At 38.4% G+C, this 13,180-nt stretch overlaps 1 protein-coding gene across 5 annotated transcripts in view; it reads left to right on the forward strand.

Annotated features, from left to right (window-relative positions):
- Positions 1-13,180, forward strand: part of LOC115214512 — a 30,444-nt gene that overhangs the window by 291 nt on the left and 16,973 nt on the right. For 2 of the 5 annotated variants that reach the window (XM_036505081.1, XM_036505084.1), the window contains exons 1-2: positions 1-724; positions 10,061-10,120. The exon at positions 1-724 is cut by the window's left edge. In XM_036505081.1, the coding sequence (XP_036360974.1) occupies positions 28-724; positions 10,061-10,120 (757 nt within the window). In that variant the 5' untranslated portion in view covers positions 1-27. Of the gene's footprint in view, positions 725-7,163; positions 7,229-10,060; positions 10,377-13,180 lie in introns of those variants that run through there. The other 3 variants (XM_036505082.1, XM_029783710.2, XM_036505083.1) reach the window with 3 other exon arrangements.

A 13,180-nucleotide genomic window follows, 5' to 3' on the forward strand; every position in this document is an offset into this window, starting at 1 on the left:
ATTTTCTTTTTGTTAATTCCTCACATAATGTCACGCCGAAGACAACCAAGCCCCAAAATAATAAGCTCAGACATTATTGATGACGAAAAAATTAAGCAAGAGACATGGACATTTTGTGATCTCTTTCAACAAACTTCTACGAATGAAAAAGCAATTACATGGCTGGCGAAATATGAACTTATAAGCAATTCTGTTGTGTGTCCCACTTGCGGGAACCCGTGTACAGTCAACGGTTACCAGAAGGGTATAGATGGAAAACGATGGAGATGCCCAAAGCATAACTACTGTAGATCAATCCGCAAAGGATCCTTTTTCGAGAATAGCCGCCTGTCGCTGACAACATTCATATGGCTTATGTATATGTGGTCAAGGGAATATTTCCATTCTGAGATTGCCCATGAGAGTACCGTAAGTAAGAAATCAACAATTGACCTGTTTTGTCTCATCCGAGAACTACTAGAACGGTTCCTGGAAGACCACCCGACTGAATTAGGTGCCTACCCACCCGAGATTGGCGGGTTCGATTTACAGTCAGGTGAACCAAAAGTTGTTGAGATAGATGTGACCACACATTTCAAACCTACACCCAATGAAAAGAAGCATATGAAAAGATTCTGTGTTTTTGGTGGAATCGAACGTGGAACTGACAAATGTTTTCTGGTGCCTATTGAGCATCAAAATAAAGACGCTTTCGAAGCTGCAATTATCCGATGGATTTTACCAGGTATGGATAAATATAATCTGTGGTTTTCTTTTATCTTTGCTATCTTCCAACAGACGCTTACCAGACTCCTTCAAAATATTTGTGAAATCCCTTTTTTATTTATTAGCTAAGACAGAATAGTGTTTCAAACAATAAAATTTATTTACTTCGCTATGTTGTTGGACAGATTCAAAACGCAAAACGCACAGTAGAAATAACAATTTTATTAAACATGACGATTTGTTCACACGCTTTTCCATCCTCACAGCCCCGCCCTCCAGGGGACTTGAGACAACCTGTTTTCTCGCGGGTTTATTTATTTACTCCATTTTGGCTTTTAATGACATTTCTTAATATGACATTCTTAATATGCCTCTCGCTCTCAGAAATTACTGATAGAGTTGCGACTGAATTTTTCGTTTATTACCAAATTTAAAATTATATTTACTGTAGTCGAAACAATAATAAGCACTTGTGGAGGATCTTTCCACCAGCGACATGTTAGCTAATAAAGAAATATACACTTAGCTTCGGTTGACAGCAGCTACATAACACGAGAAATTAACCGGACTTTTCAACTTGAAGTGTCAGTTTTTTTTTCTTATATTTTACTCGTTTCATTCATTGGACTGCGGCTGTGCTGGGGTACTTCTTTGAAGAGTTTAGTCGAACAAATCGACCCAGTACATCGTTTTTTTTTATAATCTAGTACTGATTCTATAGGTCTCTTTTCGACGACCAGTCTAGTTACGGGGACATAAATAAACCAACACAGTTGTCAAGCGGCTTTGTGGGAAAACAAACACATATATGACTGGTTTACATACAGTTTTAGTCCACCAGATTCACTCACAGGGCGGTGGTCTATCCAAGGCTATAGTTGAAAAGGCTTGTCCAAAGTGCTGTGCAGTGATACTGAGCTCGAAACCATGTGATTGCAATGAGAGTTTCTTAGCCACACAGCCATGCCTGCACTTATGTCTTGTGAAGAATCCAAAATAGCAAAATTGCATTTCAAAGAAATTGAAGAAATTAAGCATCTAACAATAGTTACTATTTAGAAATTTTTTACTCGTTTCTTTCATTAGACTGTAGTCATGCTAGGACACTGCCCTGAAGAATTTTTAGTGAATGAATCGACTCCAGTACTTTTTTTTTAAAGCCTGATACTTATTCTATCGATATCTTTTGTCGAACCGCTAAGTTACAGGAACATAAACACATCAACACCGGTTATAAAACGGTGGCGGGACACACACTCACACACACACACACACACATATACAGGGTGTGACGTGTAAATTGTCGCCATTTTATATTTTTAATTTTGGGCATTGTTTTTGGTTTTGTCGACTACACAGTAGGGGCACCGTCCGTGAGAAAAACACCATGACTCAATTCACTTTGCTAGAAACTTGGAAATGACACGCTGTGCTGTTTGGAATTTGTGCCAGAAGCTCCAATATGAACATTTCAGAGTGTTTAGGTGTCATTCTGAGGACATGTACCAAGAGTGATAAAAATCAAACGTCCAGTCAACATCATGTTGTTTGGAGTGATCACTAGTGGTGGTGACGTTATGTCTCCATCTTCCCACACAACCTCAGATTCAACATAGGGGACTACATCAAGTGCCTGGAGGAGGTAGTGCTGCCCTGGATCAAGAGGCTGGTTGCTGGAATACCCTATGTCTGGCAACAGGACTCTGAACCATGCCACACAAGCAGGAGAATCCAGTTATGGCTGTCAGACAATTTCTGCAACCACATCACCCCTAACATCTGGCCACCTAACTCTCCAGACTGCACCTGATTATTATGTGTGGGGAGCAGTTTAGTGAGAGATCAACAAGGCAGCATTCACCAACTTAAACAAGGAGACTGTCCAGAAGAGTTGCTGGAGATTCTGAAGTTGTCTGGAGGTCGTGATTGATGCCAATGGCAATTTTATTGAATAAATCTACTCTTTAGTATTTCAAGATATTTTTATGTAATTTTAGTAAACGAATGAAATGTCAGTGTTATTTTCATTTTTGCGTTATTTAGGTGACAATCTATTCACAGCACCCTGTATATACAGTTGTGGCCAAAATGTTCAGAACGGCATTGTTTTCATCAGAAAAGTAGGTATAAGTTTTTATCAAAGTTGTTTTATATTCTATAATTTTCACAGACAATAAATACGATATTATTTGTTATTGTCTGAGATGATTTTGGTGTAATTAGATAGGATAATACAAAACTTATGGATGATTTAGTGATTTACTGCAAAACCCATGGCGGCCAAAATGATCAGAACGGTTGAAAATATAACAAAATAATCAAAAGGACTGAGAATACTGGAATTATTTAATATTTAGTGTGAAGCCCTTTAGCTTCAATCACACTTTAACATCTTCGACTGCATGAAGAAATTAAATTTTCGATTTCTTGCTGGGTGATCTTATTCCACTCTTCCTGAAGGGCATTCCATAATTCCTCGGTTGTTTTAGGATTTCTGGCTTTCGAACGTTCTCCTAGAATATTCCACACATTTTCAATAGGATTGAGATCTGGGCTTTGAGCAGGCCAATCCATAACAATAACCTTTTCAGCCTTGAGGAAGTTCATGATCACCTTAGCCATGTGACATGGGGCATTGTCCTGCATGAATATGGGTGGTCGTTTAGTTGAATTTCTCAGCACAGGCAAGGCATGATCTTTTACAAGTTGTTTATAAACTCCTGCATTTACCATTCCATGTAATTGCACCAAAGGGCCCCACACCATCTCCAGATATCATCCCCCAAACCATGACACTTCCTTCACCGAATTTAACACTAGTCTTAAGGCATTTAGGCGACAATTTTTCACCTACTTTTCGACGAACGTACCTTTTCCCATCTGAGCCAAATAACATAAACTTAGATTCATCACTGAAATGCACCGTTTGCCATTTTTCTTGAGACCACAACACATGTTCGGTTGCAAAGTTAAGATGACACTTTTTATTCTTGGACCTGATCAGTGGCTTTACTTGCAGGTGCTCTTGCTTGTAGGCCATGTTCAACTAAACGACGACACACAGTTTTTCGAGATAAAGTTTTCTTCAGTACAATGCTCATTTCCTGAGAAACAGCAGCAGCAGTTTTAAATCTGTCCTTTTTAACCAATTTTACCATAGCACGATCTTCTCTCTTGGTTGTTTTCTTGGCCTACCTGTAGACCTTCTTGCTTCACACGAACTACAATCATCGTAGACCTTAAGAATACCGTGAACAACACTTTTTGACTTGTTAACAATCGTTGCAATAGACCCAATACTTAAATTATCCTTCTTTCGAAGCTTAATAATCTGCTGACGAATTGGTAACGGAGTAAGTGGCATTATATTAACAAAGTACACTGCAGATATTCTTACTAATATTTAGTAAACGAACCGTCACGTAAACAAATTCAAAACATTAGAGTTCGCCGGTTAAATATACTAAAACACGGAGTAAAAGCAACCGTTCTGATCATTTTGGCCGCCATGGGTTTTGCAGTAAATCACTACATCATCCATAGCTTTTGTATTGTCCTCTCAAATTACACCAAAATCTCAGACAATAACAAATAATATCGCATTTATTGTCTATGAAAATTATAGAATATAAAACAACTTTGATAAAAACTTATACCTACTTTTCTGACGAAAACAATGCCGTTCTGAACATTTTGGCCGCAACTGTATATATGTGTATATATATATATATATCAGTGGCGACTCTGGCACTCGCCAAGACTGACTTCAAGTATGTAATTACAGCCAATAACTCAGGTTCCTTTTATTGAGCCTGGTTGCATTTCATTTATTTTCATTCGGTGTCTGGTGGTCATCTTAGAGGTGCCCTGTGTCAAAAGATATACATAGCAGACATTCTGTTGACATTGTTCATACGCTCCTGACTTGGGCTCAGATGTTAAAGCCTGAGTTGTTATCTATAATCGTAAAAATTAAAAGTAATTCAAATTCAATGTTTTCAACTACATTTCTGTCTTATTGTTAAATTATCAGTGCACATAGAAGTATGCGGTGTGCATTATGTCTCTTACCTTCTTTTATACAGGTGTCTTATGTGAAATCTGTGATGAGCCCAAGTGACACTAATGACCTGGCATTGCCTCAGATACATATATATATATATCATCATCATCATCATCATCATTTAGCGTCCGTTTTCCATGCTAGCATGGGTTGGACGGTTCAACTGGGGTCTGGGGAGCCCGAAGGCTGCACCAGGCCAGTCAGATCTGGCAGTGTTTCTACAGCTGGATGCCCTTCCTAACGCCAACCACTCCGAGAGTGTAGTGGGTGATTTTATGTGCCACCGACACAGGTGCCAGACGAGGCTGGCGAACGGCCACGCTCGGATGGTGTTTTTATGTGCCACCGACACAGGTGCCAGACGAGGCTGGCAGACGGCCACGCTCGGATGGTGTTTTTATGTGCCACCGACACAGGTGCCAGATGAGGCTGGCGGACGGCCACGATCGGATGGTGTTTGTTACGTCCCAAAGCACGGAGGCCAGTCTATGCGGTACTGGCTACGGCCACGTTCGGATGATTTTCTTGTGTGCCACCGGCACTGGTACCAGAAAGATACAAATTCCATTGATGTTCATCTATTTTGATTTGTTTTGATTTGATTTTCACTTGCCTCAACAGGTCTTCACAAGTGTCACAAGAAGGAAGGTATGCACAGGTGGACTGACTACGTCCCAGGTAGGGGCCACGGGTTATGGCCTGACTAGTCTTGCCGGGTCTTCGGTTGGTGTTTTTATGTGCCACCGACACAGGTGCCAGATGAGGCTGGCGAACGGCCACGATCGGATGGGTTTGTTATGTGCCCACGTCACAGAGGCCAGTCGATGCGGTACTGGCTACGGCCACGTTCGGATGGTTTTCTTGTGTGCCAACGGTACTGGTACCACAAAGATACAAATTCCATTGATGTTCATCTATTTTGATTTGGTTTGATTTGATTTGATTTGATTTTCACTTGCCTCAACAGGTCTACACAAGTGTCACACACTTGCCTCAACAGGTCTTCACAAGTGTCATAAGTAGGTGTCACACACTTGCCTCAACAGGTCTTCACAAGTGTCATAAGTAGGTGTCACACACTTGCCTCAACAGGTCTTCACAAGTGTCATAAGTAGGAAGGTATGCATAGGTGGACTGACTACGTCGCCGGGTCTTCGGATGGTGTTTTTATGTGCCACCGACACAGGTGCTAGATGAGGCTGGCGAACGGCCACGATCAGATGGTGTTTGTTGTGCCCACAGCACGGAGGCCAGTCGATGCGGTACTGGCTACGGCCACGTTCGGATGGTTTTCTTGTGTGCCACCGGTACTGGAACCACAAAGATACAAATTCCATTGATGTTCATCTATTTTGATTTGGATTGATTTGATTTTCACTTGCCTCAACAGGTCTTCACAAGTGTCACACACTTGCCTCAACAGGTCTCCACAAGTGTCACACACTGCCTCAACAGGTTCACAAGTGGTCAACACTCCACTGCACTCTGCCTCTCACAACAGGTCTTCACATATATATATATTTATAAAATGAATAAACATTCAAAAATATTTATATAGATATTATTATTAATTATTATCATTGGTAAAATGAATAATAGCAACAATAATATAGGTGGTCAATTAGCAAAAGCCTATAAATGGTAAATCCAAAATTTTATTATCATAATAGTGCACATTTTGTGCCTGCAATGTTGTGAAAATCAGGGTCAAAAAATCCTCTAAGAAAACCCCTAATCACTGGAAAAATAACAAGTAGAACAGAAATCGGGCTCGAGCAAAGAAATTACCATCTTGGCAGACAGCCATAGAATGAGGAAATGGATATCCTTGGATCAATTTATTATATATATACATGGGCTTTTTTTAGTTTCCATTTGCCAAATCCACTCACAAGGCTTTGTTAGGCCCAACGCTATAGCAGATGATGGTGGTGCTATGCAATGAGACTGAACCTGGAACCATTTGATTGCATTGCAAAGTTCTTACCACACAGCCATGCCTATATATATATATATAAATAAAATTTTTTCTGAATCATATATACTTCTGTTTTTTTAATATTGTCATCAGTCATTAATAAATGTATAAAGACATGTCTATGCTTCAATGGGGAGGTCCAATGAAACTGAAACACCCTCTGTTCTTTACCTGTTAAAAGGATTAAAATGACATTAGCTAAGCTAATGTAGTCTTTACTTCATTTATAAGTTATTCTAATTAGGCGTCAGAAAATACAGTTTCATCTGGAATACACACTTTTGTGACATGTCCGCAAGAAAAAGAATGCAGACATATATATCTCAACTCGATGGAGTTCATCGTTTGTGTTTTCATATTGACATGTACTCTTCCATATTTGCCTGGAATTTGTTGAGGTAATTTTTTTTTCTACAGCTGGATGCCATACTCGTTGCCAACCCTCAGCTGTTTCCAAGGAAGGTGATATTTCCCATGGTCAGGCATGTTTTCTTTTTACAGAAGACTGGAAAGGAACAGCATCACTTTATGACAGATATGCTCATTTACAACTATAGCACGATTTTAAAACAGGGCGGGCGACATAACCAACTCAAATACACATATGTGAAGGCCTTCTTTCAGTTTTCATCTTCTACAGTCCAGAGCTTTGATCAGCCTGGGACAGTGGTAGAAGACACTTGCTCAAGGTGTCACACAGTGGGTCTGAGGTTGAAACCGTACAGTTGGGAACTGAACTTCTTAATCACATATCCATATCATACATAATATACAACTTGCATGCAACAGTAGATTAATTGTTAAGTATGTTTATTCACTTAATTATTTTATGGCTTAGTCACAGGAGTAAGAGTTAATTTTTTATAGAATAAGTTCCTTCCACCATCCTCAATCTGATGACCTGGCCTAATTGTCCAAAATGGTGGAATCTGCTAATGGTACCAATGGACTGGGTGTGTGTTAAACCAAGTGACAGAATCAGTCTACCTACTCATAACATGAATGGCTCTCAACCTGAAGTTATCTTTAGATGATCTTATCAGAAAAATTATATTTTCAGATACCTAGTAATGAAATTTGTTTTTGTTTTATGATGTTTGTATGTGTGTGTGTGTGTGTGTGTGTGTGTTTTAGAACAGAGCCTACCATTATTCTGTTATTCCTTTTTGAAGAATTCATTTTTGTAGTGTATTTTAATCTGTATTCTCTCCTGTTCTCACCTTCTTGTGGCTTGAAAATATGCTCTGGCACCTCATCACCACCATCTTTATCCCATCACTAGTGAGACACCTGTGCTTGTTCTTCTATGATACTTTAGCCTTTCAATACTTGGCATAAAGCCACCTCCTCTCTCAAATGCATTCTCACTCATTTGAGGCATCTCTTTCTTTTTTCTCTGTCTTATAAGTTACTTGGTAACCTCATTAGTGCCAGCACCATGAAAAAAGCACCTTGTACACTTTGTAAGGGCATCAAGCCATAGAAGGGCATCAAGCCATAGAAATCATACTAGAACTGACATTGGAGCTTGATGCAGCCCTGCAGCTCATTGGATTCTGTTGGCACTCGAGCCCTGTGCTAATAGGGTATTAAGAGCACCATCCAAGCGTGATCGTTGCCAGAGCGACTATCTGGCTTCTGTGCTGGTGGCATGTAAAAAACACCATTCGAGCGTGATCGTTACCAGCATCGCCTTACTGGCACCTGTACCGGTGGCATGTGTAAAAGATTCGGGTGAGGTCGTTGCCAGTACCGCCTGACTGGCCCCGTGCTGGTGGCACGTAAAAGCACCCACTACACTCTCGGAGTGGTTGGCATTAGGAAGGGCATCCAGCTGTAGAAATTCTGCCAGATCAAGATTGAAGTCTGGTGCAGCCATCTGGTTTGCCAGCCCTTGCTCATTCGTCCAACCCATGCTAGCATGGAAAGCGGACATTAAACGATGATGATGATGTTCAAACCATTGCCAGCATGGAAAATGGACATTAAATGTTGATTCAATCATTTTACACCCATTTTTCCATGCTGGCTTGGGTTGACAGTTACATATTGAATGTTTTATTGTGGGATGCCCTTTCTGCAGCTAACACTTACCTGTTTTCAAGTAAGGGATTTATGTCTTATTATTAGCAAGAGGTTAATATTATATTATCATCTCATAATAACATGACTTCAATCAGTCTGAAAGAATTGTTAGTTGAAAATGAATGGCAGCAACAAATGCAGTAAATGCAAAGTTAGGTTGTTGTTGTTTAGCTCCAGGTTCCACCTGTTGAAGTAGACATGTAGTTAATGGTATTCCAGCTATGATAATCCCATTTTTTTTTCACCTGCATTTGAACTAGTTTATACGATGTGATAAAGAGAGAATTCCTATATGGTCATTTGACCTGCAAGAAATAACAACCTAGTATCTATCATATCACAACTCACTGTTTAAAAAATAATCCATAGTACATTAATTTACAAAAGAACAAGATGGTCACATCTGGAACACTTTTGAGAATAGATCCATTAAACAACATTTTATTAAATATTGAACATTACATAATACAACAAACTTTTAGGGAGTCAAATATCACAGTATTGTCCAAGCTTTAGTACTTTCTTTTTTTTTCCTTTTACTTGTTTCAGTCATTTGACTGTGGCCATGCTGGAGCACCGCCTTTAGTCGAGAAAATCGACCCCAGGGCTTATTCTTTGTAAGCCTAGTACTAATTCTTTCGGTCTCTTTTACATATATATATGACGGGCTTCTTTCAGTTTCCATCTACCAAATCCACTCACAAGGCTTTGGTTGGCCCGAGGCTATAGTAGAAGACACTTGCCCAAGGTGCCACGCAGTGGGACTGAACCCGGAACCATGTGGTTGGTAAGCAAGCTACTTACCACACAGCCACTCCTACGCCTTATAAATTAAAAATAAACATCTAATTCCATATATAGAATGCCCTAAATTTAACTATTCTAATTGAGAAGGTCTTGAAGAGACAACAAATAGAATGAATGACAGCCAGTTTAAGAGAAATGGTTAAAATGAAGTCTGATTGGGTATACAACACCTTTTTAAAATATTGAAACAGTTTGCTATGCTCACATTTTTAAGCACTTCATTTTAGTCATACATATTTTAATATTTTTTTACCCATTCTTTGTGAAGTGGTAAGTGTTTAGCAAGCAGAATTCATGACCAAGATTTGAATCTTCATCATCAGTTTGTCATTTTTGTACTCTAAGAAAATATATCACACTCTCGTTATTGCAACCTTATAATCTATGATTATAAAGATACATTGCAGTTCTTTTTTTTATAGGTACCCATATTGTGTCTGATATTTGGACTGAACCTCTTCAAATTGACCAGATCCAACAAGGTATATATACTCATGAATATGTAGATTACAATGATCCAGAAGATACAGAAATCTACATCAGAAATATAGACAGAATGTGGCAGAGAGTAAAAATACATTTTCAAAGAAAACATAAGACATTCTTATTTCAATCATTTTTAACAGAATTCATGTGGAGATCTCACTTTAAAAATAATGATAAATTTGCTGCTCTAATTTACTGTATCAAACATTTGTATAAAGTTTAAAATAAAGTTGTTATATTTTTATTTATAAATTAACTTTTAAGTCTAACTCTGTATAGAAGCATAGTTAGTTTCCAGTAGAAGTACAGCTGCTCTTTAGTAAAACCTTTATCTGTGTGGGGGATATCTGAACTTCTTTATCTCACCTAGATTGAAATGTGCCTGTTAGGCTGCTCCTATATTATCCTCATTTCTTCCTAATTTAACTTCTAATTACACCCTGAGATGTCCTCACCTTACACTCTACCTTAACTTATCTAGATATAACTTCACCTCTTACCCACAGATTAGTTTATATTCCATGGTTAGAAATCTTAAATCATCCTATGCTTCTAATGTCTTGAAATCATAAACTTGTTTAACAATACTACATTGCAGCTACTCAGTCTGAACGACAATTCTGAATCATTATTACTCTTGAACAGCACAAAAACTATTAGATTCCCTACAATCTTCAATGTCTGCTCATGGCTATTATGTACTCTTAACTTTGTTAAGTTATCTTCCCTATAATTTTGGATAAAAATACAACATGATATAATATAGAATCATTATTACTGATGAACAGCCCAAACAAAGCCTTTATGTTCTCTTAACTCGTAACATAGAGATAACTCTGTCAAATGTAATGCTTATTTGCTTACATTATTTTGAATTGGTTGAGATTTTTATAGAATTGTTTATTTTTAGAATAAGATTCTAGGGTAGGTGTGAGAGGACAGATCTGGATGGTTTGAACTTATAACTAGTAGGGTGAGTTTCAATCCTAATGGCTTAAATCTCTCCTCTCTACTACACACTCTTCACATTATTAAGATAGTTTCCCTGTAGCTGAATCCCATTTTTCTAAGTCAGAAAATATATCCAGCTTAAAAGCTGTTTGAGATCCTGCACTAGACTCACGCATTCACTTGGATCCCACTTATTAGGAACTGCATTCTACTCGTACAAGAGCATTTAGTTCATCTTCTTCAACCAATTCTAGAATGGTGTCTTCTCAAAACTTGCTGACTTATATCCTGTTACTGTCACAGGGCTGTGGCATCATGGTTGAGGGTAAGTTACAAATAACGTTTAAACTCAGCAAAAGATTTGTACATCAATGGAAGAATAGTCCTTGAAGAGGATTAGTGATTTATAGGAATTGAAATATAATATAGAAACATGAAAAGTGTGAGCAACTAGAATGTTCGAGCCACTTTAGTCGCTTCAAATTTTGTATACATTTTGCAATTTTGGTCTGCAGGTGTTGTTTGACTCCAGGTCCACACTAAGTGAGCAGGTATATCATCCAAGATATTCCTGACCATTTTATCTTTTTAAAAGTATTTGAAACAACATCATAAAATGTATCCTTATTTAAAGATAAGATGAAGAATGATTTGACTATTTCAAATAGGTCCAGCAACTAATTAGAGCTATGGTTCTCAACTGGGGTCCATATAAGATTTTTGGGGATACCTGCAAGCAAAGTAGTAAATTGGGGATGCACGGTAGTACTTTAAGGGTCCATGAAAAATTTTGCTTTAGATGTATTTATCAAAAGAAACTGCTGTGTTTCTTTTTCTAACATTTTATATCATCCAACCCATACAAGTTAATGTGTGAAGAACAAAATAAGAATTTTGAAAGAAATATCTATAGAACTAGTTCTTAAGCATCAGATGGCTATGTGGTCTGTCAGAGTAAAACAGTAACCAATGAGGTCCATAGGTAAAAAATGGTTCTATAAGACTGGAATTTTGGAATATGCACATAAAAATCAGTAGTATGGGATACATGTGGCACGATTACAATTTTTTTAGGGGGTATACAGAGGAAAAGAACCCTCATCTGCAATTTTGATGAAATTCGAAACACAGGTATTCCAGTTCATTACAAAAATATAACAGAAAAGTCTAATTCTTCAATTGCATGTAACACGGGCAACGCCGGGTATCTCTGCTAGTCTAATTATATTTCCTAGATTCGTAATCTCTATTTTTCTACATAGATAACAAAAAAAAAGTTAAAAAAAGTTACAAATTAAGAAATTGCAGGGAGGATGGTGGGAAAATTAAAATTTTGAAAATGTGATTTCTGGACAAAATCATATTAACTCCCTTTTATACGATGAAAGAATACATAGTTTGTGATCCTTCTTAAGAACAGAAAGCACTTGCAAACCCATGCAAATTGTACCCTCCCCCTTCACTTTTAAAGAAACAGTAACTTCCATTATGCCATTAACTATATATCAGTGGTGCTGATGCTGCTTGTTTGTTTGTTTGTTGAGCGAAGCGGTCTTCGTTTCTAGTGGGAGAAGTCCGAAACATGGTCCTTTGCTATTCGTAAGACCTGCAGAAGAGAAAGCAGGTCAACCCCCGACACCGAGAGCATCGACAGATGGATGAATGCGCATCCAGGCTCAGCGATTGTGTAGGAAGTCAGGGACAAGAAACAGGAAGAGAGAGTGAGAGAAAGTTGGAGCAAAAGAGTACAACAGGGGTCGCCACCACCCCCTGCTGGAGCCTTGTGGGGCTTTAGGTGTTTTCGCTCAATAAATATACACAACACCCAGTCTGGGAATCGAAACCGTGATCCTCCGACCGCGAGTTTGCTGCCCTAACCACTGAGCCATTGCGCCTCCTGCTGATGCTGCCCATAAGAAAGCAGCAAATAATACAATGTGCCTATAGGTCATAACACCTGGGCAACACTGGGATGCATTGCTAGTATGTGTGTATGTGTGTGTGTGTGTGTATAGTTAAAATTTACTGAAAAACAAAAGACGAAGACAAGATTATAAACAACAAACAAGTATATTAGTTTAATGCTTGGGAAGGTGAGAAAGTCT

Source organism: Octopus sinensis, linkage group LG7 (assembly GCF_006345805.1).
Source record: "Octopus sinensis linkage group LG7, ASM634580v1, whole genome shotgun sequence".
NCBI lineage: Eukaryota > Metazoa > Mollusca > Cephalopoda > Octopoda > Octopodidae > Octopus > Octopus sinensis.